At 40.7% G+C, this 19,870-nt stretch overlaps 2 protein-coding genes across 3 annotated transcripts in view; both read left to right on the top strand.

Moving 5' to 3' along the window:
• chd5 (chromodomain helicase DNA binding protein 5) overlaps nt 1–12,746 on the top strand; it is a 40,379-nt gene extending 27,633 nt beyond the window's left edge. Inside the window, exons 26-40 of the mRNA XM_080494736.1 lie at nt 384–449; nt 755–843; nt 1,367–1,500; nt 2,981–3,125; nt 4,065–4,224; nt 4,330–4,409; nt 4,621–4,816; nt 4,912–5,001; nt 5,149–5,292; nt 6,827–6,935; nt 7,110–7,242; nt 7,340–7,535; nt 9,104–9,267; nt 11,354–11,480; nt 12,408–12,746. Of these exons, the coding sequence (XP_080350862.1) occupies nt 384–449; nt 755–843; nt 1,367–1,500; nt 2,981–3,125; nt 4,065–4,224; nt 4,330–4,409; nt 4,621–4,816; nt 4,912–5,001; nt 5,149–5,292; nt 6,827–6,935; nt 7,110–7,242; nt 7,340–7,535; nt 9,104–9,267; nt 11,354–11,480; nt 12,408–12,532 (1,958 nt within the window). The 3' untranslated portion in view covers nt 12,533–12,746. The remainder of the gene's footprint in view (nt 1–383; nt 450–754; nt 844–1,366; nt 1,501–2,980; nt 3,126–4,064; nt 4,225–4,329; nt 4,410–4,620; nt 4,817–4,911; nt 5,002–5,148; nt 5,293–6,826; nt 6,936–7,109; nt 7,243–7,339; nt 7,536–9,103; nt 9,268–11,353; nt 11,481–12,407) is intronic.
• Nucleotides 12,747–18,446: 5,700 nt separating this feature from the next.
• arhgef10la (Rho guanine nucleotide exchange factor (GEF) 10-like a) overlaps nt 18,447–19,870 on the top strand; it is a 125,688-nt gene continuing 124,264 nt past the window's right edge. For both annotated transcript variants that reach the window (XM_080494940.1, XM_080494941.1), the window contains exon 1: nt 18,447–18,638. The gene's annotated coding sequence lies outside the window, so the exon portion shown is untranslated. The remainder of the gene's footprint in view (nt 18,639–19,870) is intronic.

Below are 19,870 nucleotides of genomic sequence, written 5' to 3' on the forward strand. Positions count from 1 at the left end.
TTGCACAGACCTCAAGCTCGCTTGAATCTCATACCTTTGTCGAGTCTGTGCACGGGGCTTGAAAGCACTCCTTCTAAATAAGTTAGCGCTCTCCATGTGTATTGCAGTTGTCCTGCATTTGAACTTTTTCAAGAGAGCGGAGGCTCTCGGGCCCACCGCGGCTCAGAGAGCACTCAAAGTTTGGAGTGAGTGTCTGCCGGTTGTCAACTCTCACCTCTCTCCCAGAGGACAGGAGTAGTAGTCCAGCATGCGCTGCTGCCCGACTGTAGTGGTCTGTAGTAATCTGCAGTGCCATGGCGCCCCCAGGTGGCCACCAACAGAAGCGAACGCAATGTACTGTTTCTCTTTGATGTGTGGCTCAGAATGGCAGGATGATCTTTCAGACAATCAGTCGGAGTACTCTGTGGGGTCCGAGGACGAGGACGAAGATTTCGAGGAGAGGCCTGAAGGTAGGCCGACAAAACTAGTCATTGCCTTGATTGAACCTTCATACTTGCACACTCGGCTCTTATGGCGGCGTTTTACGAATGCCACAGTGGATTCATCTTGCCCCAGTACACTGTGTGTCATCCTTCCTCACCACATCCTTCCTGGCAGCTTTGTCGTAAACATCCTTTTTTCCATCTCAACTTTTGTCTCTCTCACCTTCCCAAAAAAAACCTGTCCCAACTCAATGCAAGTCATTTAAGTTGCATCTCAAATTAAACCTATTTTTAACAAGTCCTTTTTTTTCCTTTCTTTTTCTTATTTTTAGGCGGACGCAGACAATCTCGTCGGCAGCTGAAAGGCGAAAAAGATAAGCCTTTGCCACCCTTGCTGGCTCGTGTTGGAGGGAGCATTGAGGTGTGCATCTCCACCGCAGCATGTTTAATGTATTCGCATGGTCGTAATGTGCATTTTATAGTTCTGTAACTTGCCAGAAGTATTGTGCATGGTTCTCAAAGGCGTTTACAAAACGTGCCGAGAATCCTGGTTGGTACAAAAGCCTCTTTAAAGAGATACAGCATCAATCTTGTACATTAAAAATAGATTGAAACGTTTCTATTTTTATCCTTCCTCTCATCCGACAATCTCCAGGTTTTTTTCCAGCCTTCTTTAATTCGCTCACATGTTGAGGTTTCGCCATCCCAAAATACACAGTGACATACATGTTACAGGTTGAGTTTCTCAGCTCAAGTTGAAACATTTTCTCAGAATTCAGAGCTGTTTCAGTGTATTTATTTGAATATACAGTAGATTTGAAATTAATTAAAATGTTCACGCATGCTAACACTCCCAATTTTAATTCAGATTTTCTTTTTTTTTGGGGGGGGGGGGCTTCCTCCTCTGAAAAATCTTCCTTACATGACCCTGTCATCATTTCCAGGTACTGGGGTTCAACGCCCGCCAGAGGAAAGCCTTCCTTAATGCCATCATGCGTTGGGGCATGCCTCCGCAGGATGCTTTCAACTCTCATTGGCTGGTTAGGGACTTGAGAGGGAAGAGTGAGCGTGAGTTCAGGTAATGTCCCATCATCTTTCATGCCTAAACTATGACACTGGCCAAGTATTGCTGTTTGATTAAGCTGTAATTAGGTTTTTCATGGCTATTCTGGAGGTGCCTGCCTTCATGCAAAGAGGCAGCCCAGGGACATTTCATTACTTTTACAGAGCGGGCGTCGTCATTCAAGGTCCAGTTGGCTCCAGAGCCCTCTGACAAAGTTTGGAAAAGTTGGCCTCGCAAGTCTCAGGGTTTCCTCACTTTATTTTAGACCAGATATAGACATGACATGATTACATATTCAGACCCAGGGTGATATTTCAAAAGTAAAGTTATCTACATTATAACCAGTAACCTCAAACAAAAAGTATGTGAATACTTTGAAATTACTTTGTTTTTTTCCCACAAAGCTAAATGCTTCGGAATAGATTGAAAAGGACACTAAAAGCATAATAAATGCATGTAAACAGATACATACGCTTTGACCAAATATATATAATGTACATGCATACTCAAATAGAAGAATTTGATCAAATCATTACCGAAAGAGTAATTAACATTAATAAAAGGTATATAATCTAATAAAGTAATTAAAACTGGACTGTGATGATTACTGGTAGTGGTTGTATTTCCAGTATGAGTACACAATGATTGGTGTTTATATCACTGTAGAGGATATTAGTCATACTGCTGTTGCTGTTATTTTTATGTGAATTTGAATATTATTTCATAGCACTGCCAGACATACAATATCACAATTCTGATCCAAATCAAATGAATTATTTTCATGGTTTGTTGGAACATGAATGGAAAAATCTAATAAGCGACTTTAAATATGTTTAAACTTTTGACAAGATGCTCTTGACTACAGATTCTATATTAGTGGTTTTTCTCTTTATTAATAGTGATGCTGCCTCTGTTACACTAATATCGTTGATAATACTACTTTTAAGGTAAATATAAGTAATACGTTTCACTTGTAAAAAATGTCAATCATTGTATTCATGTAGAAAATAAAGTAAAAAAAAAACAAAAACTGAATATGGCAGTAAAACATGAAAGCTAATTTAATTGAATGTGTTTAAAATAGATAAAGATTACAACTGATATTCTCTGGCAGGCTGTTCTCCACGTCCGCCTCGCCTTCAGGTTTTCAATCTATCTCTACGAATCACTGACAAGGAGCTGTCAGAGGAAATCAAGCTTCATTTTAGCTTCACAAGGAATCAAATATCCAGATGACGGACAGGCACATCCTTGCCTTTAAGCATGAGAATTACACCTTGACATTTTTTTTTTTTTTTTATGTTCTTCTCGTAATACATCTTTAACTACTGCAACAAGTACCTCTGTTACGAATGCTGCGGCTCCGCCTGCTTGAGTCTGTAACACTTCCTCCATAGTTGTTAACAGTAGTTTTGAAATGATCGCTGGCTCCCTCGGAGGGTTTTTCCTTTTTTCCCCTTTGTTATATCAACTGTAACATGTCTTTTCTCATCAGGGCCTACGTGTCTCTGTTCATGAGGCATTTATGTGAGCCGGGGGCAGATGGAGCGGAGACCTTTGCAGATGGCGTCCCCCGTGAGGGACTGTCTCGTCAGCATGTTCTCACCAGGATCGGAGTCATGTCCCTTGTCAGGAAAAAGGTGGTGGTTATTCGAGCAAAGACATCCTCTTCACAGAACGTTGAGTCTTGTGCTGTAACAGTGTGGGATCACGAGAGAAACTAGGTCAATCTGTCTAGGCAGAGGCAGGAAGAGGAAACACTGTTCCACCTGCAAACCTTTTCCCATTTTAAGCAAAACTGGAAAATCTACAGGTTTAATCATCTACGTATAAAAAAAAACTAGTCACTCTAGTTACTCTGTCTTTTTTGTTTTTTTTATTATTTTTATTTGCAAACAAAATCAATTACCTTCACACATAGAAATTATATTTTATACTCTAATGAGCTCATCATGTGTTGCTTTCCTTGCACTGGAATAGGAGGTGTTTTAAGGCACATTTCCATATAGTGAATATATCTTATTCTAATTGGATGTAATGTTCGACATTGTAAAGAGTCATGGTTTAATCATATTAATTACCTAGTGTGGTGTCTCTCTGTGAATCTGCACATAATAACTTCTTCTGGTTTTTTTTTTATGTTGAGTTCTTTGGGGAAATTATTTCTCGGCATGTAACCTGTCCTGGTCACAGTTAACTTTAACTACAGGTAGTAAAAGCAGTGGGCTCTGCCTATGGGCCGTGTTTTACCCGAGGAGCAGTTGAGGGTTATGGGCTTCACTCAGGGACCTACTGTGGCAACTAGTCAGCACATTTCATAAGCTCATTCGTCTTCCCATTAACCTTTTCACGTTTATCCTTTACATGGTGAGGGAAGAAACGTTGTATCTCCAACAGAGATTCGTGCTTTGTAAATAAGTAGATTGTCTTTTATTGAATCTTTTTTTTTTAAATACATGACCTCCAGTGAAAAAAATTAAAACCGATTTGATGTTTCATTGACGACGTGTCCAGATGAACCATGTTTACTTGACAGTCCAGTTCATTTACTACAGTTCATCCAATCTGTTATGTTGTAGGTGCAAGAGTTTGAACATGTAAACGGGAAGCTGAGTTCTCCAGATCTGATTCCCATTGGTTTGGAGCTGAAGAAGCTGACTGAGAGCTTGTCGTCCGACCCGAACACCCCGGTTCCCGCCAGTCCTGTGGCGACACAGCCGGGCACCCCCGTCCCATCAGGTCAGGGCACAGCCTCCTCACTCAAGTCTTCATTAAATGTACATCCTCGGAAGAAGCTTGGAAGGGCAATAAAGCCTGAGCTGTTGTCGATTTGTGGATTTCTAGAGAAGACTGAGTCTTTCCCGGTTACTGCCGAAGACAAAGAAGCCACCGAGCAAGACAGCAAGAAGCTATTAGAGCAGGAAGTAAGTCCTCCTTTTCTACACATTACTTTCGATCTCTTTCACTCTCCTTGCTTGTCTCGTCGTCCTCGTGGGTCACCGCACTGTAACCTCAAGCTCTCTTATTGTCCTCAGAAGACTCTTTTGTCAAGCGCAGACATCTCTCTCACTCGTTCCTCTGCCCTCTTCCTGACTTTTCCCCCCCCTGCCGCCCTGTCTGTGTTTGCCCCGGCAGTCCTCCGGCGCGGAGCCGGCGTCGGCACCCGAAAAGGCAGCTGACAGCGAAGAGAGCAAGGCCAGCTCAGAGGAGAAAACGGGAGATGAGAGGAGGAGAACCGAGTCGCCCTCCACAAAGACCGAGCCATCTGCTCTCCCAAAAGAGTCTGCTTTCAAACAGACAGAGCTGCCATCCAGTCATCCCTCACCCAAGAGTGAGTGGCGCACGAGCCGCGTGCCGCAGGTTTTTCATTCACATGGCAAGGTTGTGTTGTGTTGATTTAATATTTCCTCCTGTGTGTTTCCTCAGTGGAGCCGTGTAAAGAAACAGAGAAGCCCTCAGAAAAAGGAGACACGGGTTCTCCTCTGGCAAAAACGGAAGACAAGGAAAATAAGCCAGGTATGCACGCCATGAATTCGTGAGCTAAACAGGTAGAGATTGCGATACAACTGAGCTCCCTTGGAAAGCATAACCACTATATGAATAGCCCATTATGTGGATATATGTCCCCCTGAAATTGTTCTGCCATTTATGTCGCTATTGCAGATGATGTGAAGAATGAAGAAGCATTAGAGGGTCGATTAAATGGCGACAAAGACACTTTGGATGAGATGGATGAGAGCAGAAAGGAGGACAAAAATGGATACAAAACCAAGTTCATGTTTAACATTGCCGATGGAGGTTTCACAGGTAAGCAAATGGCTTAATCGTGAATAAGTAGTTGCAGCGTTATTTGTCTCGTTCCTTTTAAAAGAGCGCAATAAGATGGAGTTGTTCAGCAGTGCTGGATGCATTTGTTATCAAACAATATTCATCAATACTTGTGATTCATATGTTCTTAAAGTTTCTGTATAAATCTGTGGTGTGCATGTGGTATGTAATATAAATATATGTGCAACATATCCAAAAATTACATTATGGAGTCACAAAATTATCAGCTTTTATTGTAATGAGTAATCTGTAATACATTGATATCTCTCACTAATGACCACAACATTATATAACTCAAAATTATGAATTTAAAGTTGTTAATTAATTATCAAGCAACTAACTGTCACTAAATAGGTTCTCCCTGAGAGTTAATTGTTGTCCTTGCAACCCATTTCAGACACATTACATAATCACAGTATGTGTTTATGTAATGTGTAAGTGGAATTGTGTCTGTCCACTGACAAACTGCTTAACGAACTGAACTGCAAAAACTACCTCACAATTTCTAATATCTGTGTGCAAAAGTATTCAAGTCAGTTTTAAAGTATATAAAATTTAAATTAAAACATAAATTACTTTTTTTTTTTACCTATATTGATACACGATGCCTTTTTAATCATGATGTGCAATATGCACATAGAGTTATACACATAGATCGTAATTCAATGTGTCCCAATGTGTTGAATGAGAAATCTAATTATTTTCTGAAATAAAAAAATGCAAACGAAAAAAGAATCTCTAATAATCCCAGTAAGTCTAGCTATCCTCTATGTCATTTGATTACTCTTGAATTCGACCGAGTAAACACAAAGTTAAAACAAGGGATGTGCTCATTGTAAGAATGCAAAGACCAGACAGTACAGATATTTCACTTCAGGTCCAGGAAGAAAAAATACAAAAAAATAAATACTCAAGTAAAGTACAGACCTTAAAACAGATCTAGAGTACAGTAATAAATTACACAGACTGTTTTACTTGCCACCTTCTATTTCATCTCATATTTTCACGTCATACCTCAGAAATTCAAATGAGAATTGTTTTAGTTTGGAGAATCACAACCTGACATAGACAACTCCAGAAACTATTCTCACTAATAACATCAATTACATGTGATTTACTGTCCTGATAGCCAGTTTGGGTTTTTACATCAGCACAAAGGACGGGGTGTGCCTCCCCTGGGGGGCGCCAGAGATCTTTAGGGTGGTGCTCAAGGCAAACTAGTACTGGAAGAACAACTATGTATGATAATATAAATAATAACTGGTAAGCCAGCTTCATATATGCTTTATATACGATGCTTCAAGTGTGATTTTCATGGTGTTAGTTTCACAGAATTTGCAGTTTGTAGTTGCTCTGTAACGAGCAAGTTGAATAGGATAGTCGAAGAAAAAAAGCCACGTATAATTAAATGAAACATGTGTGAATGTGCATGTCCTCATTCTCATTAGCAGACGTTCCCTTTATTTGTACCTGGTGTTTTTGTAAACTCTCTTGTTTGTCGTCACGCCGTCAGAGTTGCACACCCTCTGGCAGACCGAGGAGCGAGCGGCGCTGTCCTCCGGAAAGATGCATGACATCTGGCACCGCCGCCATGACTACTGGCTTCTCGCCGGCATTGTGACGTATCCTTTCCCAGATGTGAAACCTTGAGGCGCCGGGCCTCTCCTCAGCCCCGCGATGTTTACAAAAACCACGAGGCGTGATATGAAGCAATGCTTATTATCGTCTTCTTCTTGAGGTGTTTAACGAGCGCCTGCGCCCACATTTGTTTTCCCTGACTGGGGAATTTATCGCAGACACGGCTACGCTCGCTGGCAAGACATCCAGAATGACCCGCGCTACGCCATACTGAATGAGCCCTTCAAGACTGAGATACACAAGGGCAACTACTTAGAGATGAAGAACAAGTTCCTGGCTCGCCGCTTTAAGGCAATTCATATCTGAATACAGATGAAGTCAAACTTTCCCTGCCAGTCACGTCCATGTTTCACACACCACCTCTTTTTTTTTCTCCCTTCCACTGCAGTTGTTAGAGCAGGCTCTGGTGATTGAGGAGCAGCTGCGACGGGCAGCTTACCTGAATATGACCCAGGACCCCAGTCACCCGGCTATGGCTCTCAACACCCGCTTTGCTGAGGTGGAGTGTCTGGCGGAGTCCCACCAGCACCTGTCCAAAGAGTCCCTGGGTGGGAACAAGCCTGCTAACGCTGTACTGCACAAAGGTCTGCGGTCCGACACCCCAGAAAACACTGAAAACACGGAGACTAGAATCCTGTACAGAATTGGTTTTATTGCAAAATATTCCTATTTTTTCTTCAGATAAGGCTAATTGCAACGTCGAAATTGTTTTATTTTAAATAGCGTTGCATTGACTTGAATTGTCATTGCATGTTACTCATAGAACGTCTATTCGTTTTGAGACACGCTCGACTCACACATATATAACACTCATGGTGCATTCAGGGCAAATATAGGGATATAACCCATATATTACACATTTGAGAAAGTGTTGAAGCAACTCCAGTGCTTTAACTCTCGTGTAGTGTCCAAATCAAAAGAGGTCAAAAGAAAAGAAAGGCGGTGAGGCGGTGACAGTGTCATGAGGAGCCAATGCTGACAAGTGCACATGGTCTCACCTCCCACCTTGCAGGATAGAAAGCGGCTGCTGCTAAATTCTTAGTGCCCCAAACCAACAGTACATTAGGCATCAGAGTGATCACTGTGTGTAAAGTAAGATAGGTTGAAGATTCATAAAAAGCCGCGAAAACACCTTTATTAGACACGGTGATGCACAGTAAAGTCTTGTCTTGTGCTTTTAACCCATCCTGAAGGAGCAATAGGAAGCAACTATTCCATGCCAGGGGAGCGTTTGAGCTTTTCGGAGCCTTGCTCAAGGGCTCACAGCGGTTGGTGATTAGGTTGGGTTTATGCCTCGCCTGCTGGTTCATGACCAGTGACTCCATAAAAGCTTATCTACCAATTCCCGCCGTAGGACTGGTGATAGGAGAAGTGGAATATGTAGGTGAGAGTTCAGTTCTCGTATAACTGCTGAGTTAAAGACGTTTTCTTGAGTGTCGAGACGTGGAATCAAAGTTTCTTCTGTCTTTTTTTATTTTTGTTGCCCTTGTTCAGGCACATACCCTGTAAGTATATTTGTTGTTTGCCCTTGCATCTTCCTCACAGGTCTCGGGAGAGTCTGTATTTAAAAGCAAACTTTAAAAAAAGTGTGCTTTTACTGTGGAACTATTTGAACCTTTAAAGCAGTACGTTATGCACAAATGAAGAAACGAATGAAGACTGAAATGCGGTGGTAAAGAGAGGGCACGTGGATTTTCCCCCATTACGTGACGATCTTTGTGAAGGGAGCCAGAAATCATCCTGGTTGACTTAAGTGCCTTTATTTTATGCTAATTTTGCTTACCATCTAAATGGCGATGATTAGCAGAATGAACGTTTGGGAGGAGGCCAACATCAGTATGGAAACCGAGGCGTGAAAATATTATGGTTTTAAAATGTTGTTTTTCAGCCAGTAAAATGTTCTTTGGCATTCATTTCTTGGCCGTTGTTGATTTCAGGTTCTGGAACAAACAATTAATTAGCTTTTTTTTTTTTTTTTTTTACAATTTGGGCTTCAGAGCAATTTCATTTTTGCAAGTTTCACATGCATTTTACGCATGTTTTCCTAATGTGCGTTCCTTCTTCTTCTTCTTTTTTTCCTTTTCTTTCTTAATTGGAATTAACTGAGCGTGAGAATAAAGCGCCTGACTGTGTGCTCCCGTGCCGTTTACAGTGCTGAACCAACTGGAGGAGCTTCTGAGTGACATGAAAGCAGATGTGACACGGCTGCCCAACATGTTGTCCAGGATCCCGCCGGTGTCGGCCCGCCTGCAGATGTCTGAGAGGAGCATCCTGAGCAGGCTCACCAGTCGCGGCAGCGAACCCCCACCGCAGCAGGTGAGACGGGACGTGGCTGTCAAGCAGGTCAGGGAGATTTAGAAAAACCCTCCTCACCAAGTGACCAGAGCCGTTTGTTGTAAAACAGCCAATTTCGCGTCTGAAACTCACGGCGACTGGTGAAGTGGAGGAAACAAAGCCCACTCAGGTGCGCAGCATGGTCGAATGAACTTAAGGAATAAAAAAAGCTGTGGCCTAAACCCTTTATAGTAGTTTGTAGTCACGACTGAGCAACTGCATTATTCGCTTAAAAACCAAAAACTGTCTTTTCCCCAAGGAAGAGTTTCCTCGGGTGCAATGTTAAAGGAAAAAAGAAATCTCCCTTAAGTTGTTTACTTTCACTGCTCAACGTCACATCTCACTCCCAAAGGGTTCGACAAAAAGCATGTCTCCTTCTCAACTGTCTCCTGCAATTTTCCAAGAGTGTTTTATCTTCAGATTGTTTCAGCCAGGTACTTTCAGCGTCCATGTGGACATGGCTTTTTTTTTTGGTTTAATTAGAATTCGGTTCAGTTCATTTTCATTTATATAACAAACCTCTTCTTGCTGTTTCACAGACAAAACACAACAGTCCCACACGAGCAAGCATAGATGTCAGTTGAGAGGGATGAATCCTCTGTAGAACCCATCCAGGAGCTTTCTGCATTCGACGGCAGTGGTTGGGAATTAAAGGGACAGAATCAGAGGAAAAGGAAAGGACAGAAACAGGGAGCAACAAACAAACAAACAAACAAGAGATACTATCAGAGATACTGCATGAAGGACTGTCAAACGTACAAAGCACAATCCAGAATCAGTCTGCAGAGGGTCCAATTAGACTTGTTCTTAATAAAAAGTATTTGCTCTTACTATTTTTTTCATTCAGTGTTGAATTCACATGAATGAATGAATGATTTTTTTATTTTTATTTTGAACATGTATAAAAACATTTTTTTTAACTATTTGTACATACAAAAGAAAGAAAAAGTAAACATAAATAAAATAAACATAGAGCCAATACATAACAAAACACTGCACATTGTGTCAAAAAAGGAGTTAATTTTTCACCCCTTATTACCTATTCTTTAGTTTGTACACAGATATCCTTATAATTACCTAATACAGCTATATAAATATATACCATATATACATTTCATACATATCTATGTAAATATATACCATATATACACTTCATAAATATCTATATAAATATATAATTACAAAAACGAAAATATACTACACACATATCCTTATAAATATATACATACATACATACATACATACATGCTGAATATTGCACAAATCGATTACCCACAGCAGTCGATAAAGAAACAATGTTGCAGAAACGATTTCATCAACAGGGGATTTATGTGGCTGCTGAACTAAAGTGTGTTTGTCACAGCCCTGGTTTAGAGGCAGGGAGATAGTGCTGGTAACATGCAATAGTGACATACGTATGCATGAAGCTCAGTGCGATAAAGACAATCTCCAAGCAGTGCAAACCTATAGAAGCTTAATGAGATGATGATCCGACATGGCCTATTTGATTCGATAGAACATTTTCAAACCTGATTTTAAAAGTAGACTGTGTTATCATCCCTAAAATGAAACTGGGAGATATTTCCTCGTGACGGGAGCCTGATAGCTGAAAGCTGGAGAAACCTCCAAAGAGAGAACAAATTGTTCTGATGGGATAATATGGGACGGACAGCATTTCAGGATACGGTGGAGCCGGGTTATTATATGTGATAAGCAGAAGACAATTTGCTGTGTTTTTCCAAAGAAGCCTCAAGTTGAAGCAGTTTAAATGTGCCTTTCTTATTTTAATGTGTTTGCGCTTCGATTTATAGTGTTTTATTCTGCGCTGCTTATATCATATAGTTATGTGTCTTTGTGCTGGGGTGTTGAGGAGTAACGCAGATTCTTAAGGTTGTGCTTGAAATGCAATTTTTCTTTTCAGCAACAGCTTCACTTGCCAGAAGATATTTCCCCATAGGGACAATAAAGTGTATCTTACTGTACTATATCAACTCATGCACACACTCACACGCGCTTGTAGCTTGCAGCAAGATAATTAACCGTTGTGGGTTTTTTTTTTTTCTTTCAGCCTTTCGGTCAGGGTGCGTTTAGCTGCTCCCAGATGTATGGCAGCACTTTTGGCGGAGGATTCCGAGGACCCGGTGGACAGCCCATGGTCAACTACAGTCAGATGCCCCTTGGACCTTATGTCAGCGGTAACCATCCTAAGTAGCTGTAGATCAGACCCGGGCATTGTACGGCCTGTGGCTTAGAGGCAGCTCCCTGACTGTCCTTGATTGGCCCATGATGGATCAATTAAAAAAAAAACCATCTAAAGAAAATTGGTGTGCATGCTGCATGCAATAGGGTTTTTGAAAGAAGGCAGCTTTTTTTTTTTCAGCATATATCGTTTGTGCTTGTGAGCTTCAAAACAATAATACAATTTGTGTCTCCATTATCAGATAAAACAGGCGGAAATATAAAAGAGCTTGACTGCTGCAGAGCAGGAAGTTATTTTAAAATAAGATTTATACCCATATTGTGCTGAATTGAGAAGACTCTATGGCTCAGCTCTCTTTAGTAGTATTAGTTTATTTATGTGCCCTCTCCTAGAAAAATAATTTGTTCACCCCGGTCGATCATAGGTTGCGTAGTGTAAGGAGGGTTAAAACGGTATCTGTTCATGCTTCTTTGAGGATCAGGGGATGTTTATGACATCATTACCTCACAATACAACAACAACCACTACGATTACTGGTATTACTACTACTACTACTACTACTAAATAAGAAAAGTAAGCGGAATTAAGCTTTTATTCTTTAAAAGATGTAATTAAATTATTTCTTAAATTGAATTTAATGTTAAACATTTAAAGTAACATACAAATAAAGAAAAAGAAACAAACCTTATTAAATAAATAAATATATAAATTGAATTAATTAAATTAAAAAAATAAAAGTTATTTAAATTAAGTCTTTATTTAGTTTTTTAGTGAATTTAAGGTTTTCCATTTATTAGGGACATCTAGTTTGTGGGGATGGCTTTGTTTGTAAAGGATTATATGATTTTATTCAAATAAGAAAAATCTAAACGTTTACCTTGTTACAGTGAGCCACTAAATGTCAGCTCTTTTTCCTCCCCAGTGTCCTCTAACGGGCCACCCCCTACAAGCCATTTGGACAAGAAGTCACTTGACTCGTTGAGAGACGTCGCCACACCTGATCTCAAGTCAGGCAAACCCAGCGATGTGATCTGTATCGAGGACTAAACCAGCTCTGTGGGATGGTTTCTTTATGGGCGACTTGCTGTACGTCTCCCTTCTCCACATCCTCCTGTTTCCTGCTCCTTGCTGACTGTATAAAATCAGGCTCTCTGCTGTCTGTGGATAAGGCAAGTTAATTTCTGATTAATGCAGACATCTCTATCTTGACAATTGCACTTTTATCTTTTAAGGATACTATAGAAGTATTCCAGCATTTGTTTTTAAACACCTTCTACGGAGAGGAAAAAAAAAAAAAAAAGCTGCAGATTTGGAGGATGAAGCGAGAATTCTTGAAAAGAATCTTTTTTTATTTTTTAGGCCTGCACTACAACGCCAAGTGAACTGGTGGCGCTAAGTCTCTCGATTGTGGCTCGTTCTGATATGGGATGCGTCTGTTGTTTGTGTCAGACTTTTTATTTGGGCGTGCTTTCACTCATCTGCCTCTTCCCCTGTACACTGTGACTGTGCCGCTCTGGATCCGTTCCCTGTAAAGAGGAATTAAATGGAGGACGTCTTCAGTTGAATAGCAGATTCGTTTTTCCAAGGGCCAATCTTGTTTAATTTAAACAACCACATGTTATTGGGGGTTTGTTTTTTGTTGTTTTTTTTGCCATTCATGTTGTAACCAATGGATAAAACATTCATTTAAAAGCACCAACATCTATTATCAAGTATGCAGTAGCTGGACACACCCTGTGTGAATCCTCTGAAGACTGCCACCTGCTGTTCACCCGGAGAACGTCGCCTCTGCGCAACCCCGCAGTTATACTTGACTGGAGTACCTGTGAAGGTTGGCTTACTGTAAATACTTAGAGACTGCTGTTTATTTTACCTCACATAGGTCTAATAATAGTGAAAATATGTAAACAAACATGGAAGAAGTCGGGATACCTGAGCATAGCAGAGGGCGCGGCAAAAAGGATTGTTAACGCATTTTAGAAAAGACTGAATATTTCTGTGTACGGTACAATATTTGTGATTCTTTCTATATTTGAATGTTAGTAGTGGCTGTAGAGCTTAACCCTGGGGCCATGACCAGTGAGGCACCGCTGTGGGCTGGAACTCATCTGGTCGACATCCACATGCAGGCCTTCGGTACTCAGGCGCGACTGAGGCCAGTCCTGGATGGGGGGTGGGTTTTTTTTTTTCCCCTCTTATATCCCAGGGACTTTCCCAGTTCCCTTTTAACTGTTAGGACTAAATAAGAACATATGTGCTTACGGTGCAGCGTCACCTTAAGATTTGTATTTGACACAAGCTGAGCTTTTGTTTTTCGCTTCTCTTTATTTTAAATGAAATCAGATGTATTTGGTCACTTGGTGCCATTAGGGGAGATGATCCAGAATGATTTGTTCTTTAATGCAGTGTATTTCCTCGACACGGGTTTGGACTGTATCTGGTGCCGCCGCAGGCTGAACCCAACTTTGAAGGAAAAGCCTATGTTAATGACCTTTTAAGGACCAATGTTGCACAGCATTACTCTTAGATGATGTCTTCACTTTTAGCTTCCTCAGTTAAAATTTGGTTCTTTCAAGAGTATGTGCTGTCACCTATTGTTTTACCTGCTGTTGAAGCACGTTTGTATGGTACAGCTACATATGTTGTCCATTGCATCTCGTATTATCGTGGGCAAAAGTGGCCATCCACTAAGTTAAACTATCCTTTATAAATTTAAGCTAATTATGTTTGATTTTTCTATGAAAGTGTTGCCGAAAGGTTGGACTAGAAATGCAAATCTTTATCAACATATTTCTTCTTTTTTTTTTTTCTTTCTCCAAAGACCAGTGGCATTACCTGTTTGTATTATTATTATTATTGCCATTGCCACAGCACTTATTTGAAATTGTTGGAATTAAAAAAAAAAAAAAAATGTGATTGACTAATCTGAAGTGAAGAGGTAGTGTTGTACAAAGTTGGTGAGTGTATTTTCTTACTCTCTTTTTGCCAATTCTAATGATTGTCCTGAGGTGCTTGCTCTGACCCCCTCGTTCATTCACAACTCGCTCCCCCGTTTCTGAACATGCTTTAACTTAAAGCTCAAATCCAGAACTTTATCATCCGACTCCGAGATGAACCTTGAAGTGCATCGCAACAGTTTTGGCGCTACTTTTCCTTAGTGTGAACTCAATGCTGTTTTGTTGACCGTGTTCCTGCCCATAGCCATCATTTACTTGACCACGACATGTATTAGTTTGCTTGACAGATAGAACCTCAGAAACATGTAAATACTTGAAAGATTTTTCAGAGATAAGTCCATGTCCTATAGATTTTTGTATTAAACTGAAAAAAAAAAGATGAATGTCTACCAGATGGTTTTGCCATAGAAACTGCTATGCGCACCCGTACGTACGTGCTCATCAATCGAAATCATGTTGGGAGCGATTGGGTGCGAGATGACGTCGAAAACACAATACTCAAATGAAATGCAATCAAACTGAAGTCGGTACGAATGTAATGTCTGTTTAAAAATAAGGCTTCAGTCTAATATTATAAATATGTTAACAATGTATGTACGTGCTTATTAACAAGGCTTCAAAAGCTACCAAAAGACCCTGATAAGGCACCTTTGTTGCAGTGAATGCACAGCATGTGAAACGTTTGACATGACGGTTCACTTTTGGGAGGCGGTAGTGTACCTAGCATTTACAGACAATGAGCTCCAAGCAGTGTTATATGGTTCTGATATTTGTGCTGTATAGCAATTGAATGAAAAAAAAAGTGAATTGTCATCTTTTTATTTGTATTCTGTGTATTTGTTCAATGTGTTTTAATAAATCTTCTGGACAACAGTGACCCTCGTCTGACAATCTCTTTTAAATGTGGTCAAGCCGTCCGACACGTTTGGATTTATGCAGGTGATCATATGAAACCGAGTTTAGCTGGATGACAGATTTATTCAACCATCAGTCTTCTAAAACCACTTTATTTGACTTGTGGTCATAGGGGACTTGAGCCATTCCCGTCCAACAGTGGAGTTGGCATGGGGTGTTAACCATTACACATAATGGATCCCTGTTAGGGCCTGATATTTAACAACGGCCCAATTTGTTATAAAATATAGTGCAATGATACCCGGAATGTAATAACTGGTCGATAATGTAACAAAAGTCCTGAGCCCAAAAATGTAATTAAAATAAAGTCGTAAAACCCAAAATGTTACAACTGGTAAATAATGCAAAAACATTAGCACAAATTCAACTGTAATCTTAATATGTTTAATGCATATATATATATAATATATATATATATATATATATATTTTTTTTTTTTTTTTTTTTTACTGATGATTGGATGAATAGATTACAGATTATGTATAAACAAATAGTCCAAACTTGTATAACTCATTTTTTCAATGTTATTCAAATTGAAGCAGTTCAATTACAATCATAAAACACTGACTCACTTTATGATGTAAGAAAATTATTATAATATTCGGGGAAAAATATATTTGCCTGCCTCATAATATAATCTTAAAAATTTAAAGTTTTGGGCTCAGGATCTTGTTACATTATTGACCAGTTGTTACATTTTAGGTTTTATTGCTTTTTTTTTTTAGAATAACATTTCGGGCTCGGCACTTTTGTTACATTATCAAGTAGTTATTGCATTTTGGGTTTTATACATCATATTTTATTACAATTTGGGTCGTTGTTCCATATTTGGCTCTAACATGCCCTATTCACCAATTACACTGAACTCCAAAAGTGAAGAAAGTTTTGCGGATACACTTGTGTTCGTTGTTGTATAAATGGGGCCTCTGTCTCTGGGGAGTATTGAGAAAAAAAACAAACAAAAACAATGACAAAGACACTATGCAAACTGCACACAGAAATACCCAGAATCTATCAAACTGGAGTCATGTTCCAGTTTGGCTGACGTACTTACCATTTAATCCAGCATATGGATTCAAGATTTAATCTTTGTCTAACAGGTAAAAAGTGATTAATACTCAAAGTTATTTATCCATTGACCTTCTGCACTGCTTGATCCAGTTCAGGGATTACCCAGCAGACTGGTGTGGAGACAGTATACACCTGGGACAGATTACCAGTCCATTACAGAATAAACACAAAGAGACAGACAAACCACAGATTCACACTTATAGCAATTAAGAATAATTAACTAACCTCAAATGGACTACTGGGAGCCAGAGTACTCTGATAAATCCTATATATGCGCATCGAGAATGTGCAAACTGTCAATTTAAATACTCATGTACATATTAATTAGTATTAGAGGATGAACTCAAGGACAAAGCTCCAGATTGCTTTAATGTCATTTTAATTTTTCTGAAATGGTTTGAGTTGATGCTTGTCGTTTATTACAAGGTTGATGCAAACTATGTGTAGGTAATCTGGTGAATGAATGAATGAATGAGGGAAAAATTACTATTGCTTGATTTATTTTTGCATGTTTAAATGTAGTAACACAATAATATCATCTTGATCTACAACAAAATCAGCTTACTGCCACTTGAAAAGACATTGCAAGAATTAAAGAATACCTGACTGAACAAGAATGAGAGAAACGTCTTACTGCATTTAATTTGTACTCAGCTGGATTATTGTAACAGTGTGTTTACAGGTCTGAGTAAAAAAAAAAAAAATAAATCAGACAGCTGCAGCGAGTCCTGACCAACACGGAGAGGGTGGAGTACATACAGATGTGCTTATGTCACTGCACTGGCTGCTTGTATGACTGTCACAGGATCGACTTCAAAATCTGACTTCTGGTTGTGTAAAGTTTTGAATGGTCTCAGGCAAAAATACATCTCAGATTTACTTGTAGAATATGAAACATCAAGATCCCTGAGGTCCTCAGGAAGAGGTTTTCTCAGTGTTCCCCGAGCCAGAAGCAAACAAGGTGAAGCAGCATTTAGTCTGTGGAACAAACGTCCTGAACTCTCATGAACTGCTGACACAATCACTTCTTTTAAATAAGGCATTGAAACACTATTATTTCCGAAAGGCTTTCCAATTAACAATTGTTTACTTATTTCATTACCTTTATCTTAATAGTTTTCACTTTATTTATTCTTCTTTTTAAGCTTTCCTTAAGTGCTTTGTTTTATTTTATTTCATAATCTTAACTGCTTAAGATTAAGATTCTTAATTGCCCTGTTTCAATATGCTGACTTCATATCCTTATGTCTGAATAGTGCTATAGAAATAAATTTGCCTTGACTATAAAAACACATTTGTTAATGACCTGAAATTTCTAATATCCAGAATCTTTCTCTGTAAAAAAAAGTCACTGCTTACATTAGAATACGAACAGATATGATTATCATTGTTTAGGGGTGTGGAAATCTGTTGAAATGTATGACATTTATTGTGAGTTGTTTTGAGTGCATGCTTCAAATATCTTGGGCTCAGGAAAACATTTGTTTATTTTAATTCTAGATAACCCTATTAAATTCTTACAAATCTCAGAGAGAAATTAATTAAACTGCTTCCAGGGAGCAGAGAGCACAGAGCACGCGCCTTCTTCCAGTGCGGAAGTGCTGCAAGACCGCTGTGCCCCAAATCCTCTTTGTCCCGCCTACTTCCTCAATACGTCACCTCTTATTGGTCAGAGCGTCAGTCCCAAAGCTTCTCATTGGTCGAACGCTCGACTGCGCTCTCCTCCCATTTGCCAGTCGACAGTGAGAGCCCGCCCCCTGCATTGTGCCGCTGTCTGGGAAGCAGAAGGGGTCTGGAGGGTAGGGAGGAGGGAGGAAAAACCAAAGAAAGGACAGAATGAGCCTGAACGGGCTAAAGGGTGGAGGAGCATCTAAAAAAGAGAGGGACAGAGAGGGGAGATAGAGGGAGGAACACGGGCAGAGAGAGTGAAAGAGAGACAGAGGGGAGGGGAGGAGAGAGGAGGGAGGGTTACCTCACCCTGGTCTGCTGGTGTTCACGGTGCAGGGGGAGAAGTTGTGGGAAAGTAAACAGCAGAGGAGGATCCAGTCTTGTGTTCAGCCACCAGCAGCCCTCACTGACACTGTAAAGATGGGTGGCGTGGAGCCGGCAGTGTGGTAAAGGCTGGGAGTGTATGGGAGGTTACCAGGATTAAAGGGTCAACGGGGTGTGCTTTGGAGCTTCTTGGAGGACAAACCACTCTGGACGAGGAGGTGAGGGGTGTTTATTTCCTCTGTCCTGCAAGCACTTTCCCTCTTTCCTTCCTTCATTGTGCCTCTTCTTCTCTGTGCTTGCCTTCTCCCAGCATGGTTAGCATGTTGCAAAGACAGCAGCTTTGTCCATGGGGGTTATTGATGGAGTGGGGTTGGGGGTGGGGGGGTGGGATGGTGGGGGGGTGGGATGGTGGTGCTGGTCTGTGCCTCTGTGTTTCAGTCTGGTAGCTTTACAGGGAGCAGCTGAGAAGACCGGAGAATGCGGAGGAGGAGAGCGGAGGATGGCAGATACCCGTGTGGCCTTTTGCTGGACAACACACACACATACAGACATACACACATACAGACATACACACACACACACACACACACACACACACACACACACACACACACACACACCCATCATCATGGACGATTACACCCGAGTCTGCCTGAGAGCCGGCAGAAACACAGAGCGAGAGGCCTTGTTATGATAGCAGCAATTCCTGCAACAGACACCAGGAAGGATGAGAGAGAGGGAGAGGGGGTCCAACCCAAACCCCACTCTGGTCGACTGTTTTTCAGCTGCACTGCACAACTCCTGTGGTGCCTCGGGCTATAAAAAGAGATTCCCGGGCCAGGGTCTGGCCTGCACCATTCCAGTTTGACGGTTACTTCCCGGAGTACAATAGCCCCTCCCAGGATGGATTTCATGCCGCCTCTGTGCTCCCAGTAGAATAGAGGGGACACGGAAGAGAGAAAGAGGGGGGGGGGGGGGGGTGGGGGGGAGTTAAGGGACCTCTGACCAACTCATTTGCATTTTGCGCCAGGCCAATGTTTCTGCTTCACTTGCCGGATATCCAAGAGCCCCCCCCTCCCCTCCTTTTTTAAGAAACTCCATGGAGTCACTGTATCAGATTTTTTTCCTCCTTACTCACAGTTCAGCCCTTCCAACAGACATTAACAATCCCTGCACACATGGCCTGAAACTGCCACAAAGACTTCGCTGTCAATGGGGAACTGTCTCCTATTTTGCCACCCAAAAAACCATAAAAAAAAAAAAAAAAACTTGTTCTCACACAGTCATGTGTATACATGTAAGGCCTTGGCACTCAACTGCACAATCAAGTCATTTGATAGCGCTGACACGCCTGTCGAATATCTGATGGTGTCCTCTATGACACACCACGACTGCAATCCACTGGGAATGTTCAATAATTAACTCGTGAAAGAAATTCAGGGATGTTTTT

The sequence above is a fragment of the Blennius ocellaris genome (assembly GCF_963422515.1).
Source record: "Blennius ocellaris genome assembly, chromosome: 4".
In the NCBI taxonomy this organism is placed as follows: Eukaryota; Metazoa; Chordata; class Actinopteri; order Blenniiformes; family Blenniidae; genus Blennius; species Blennius ocellaris.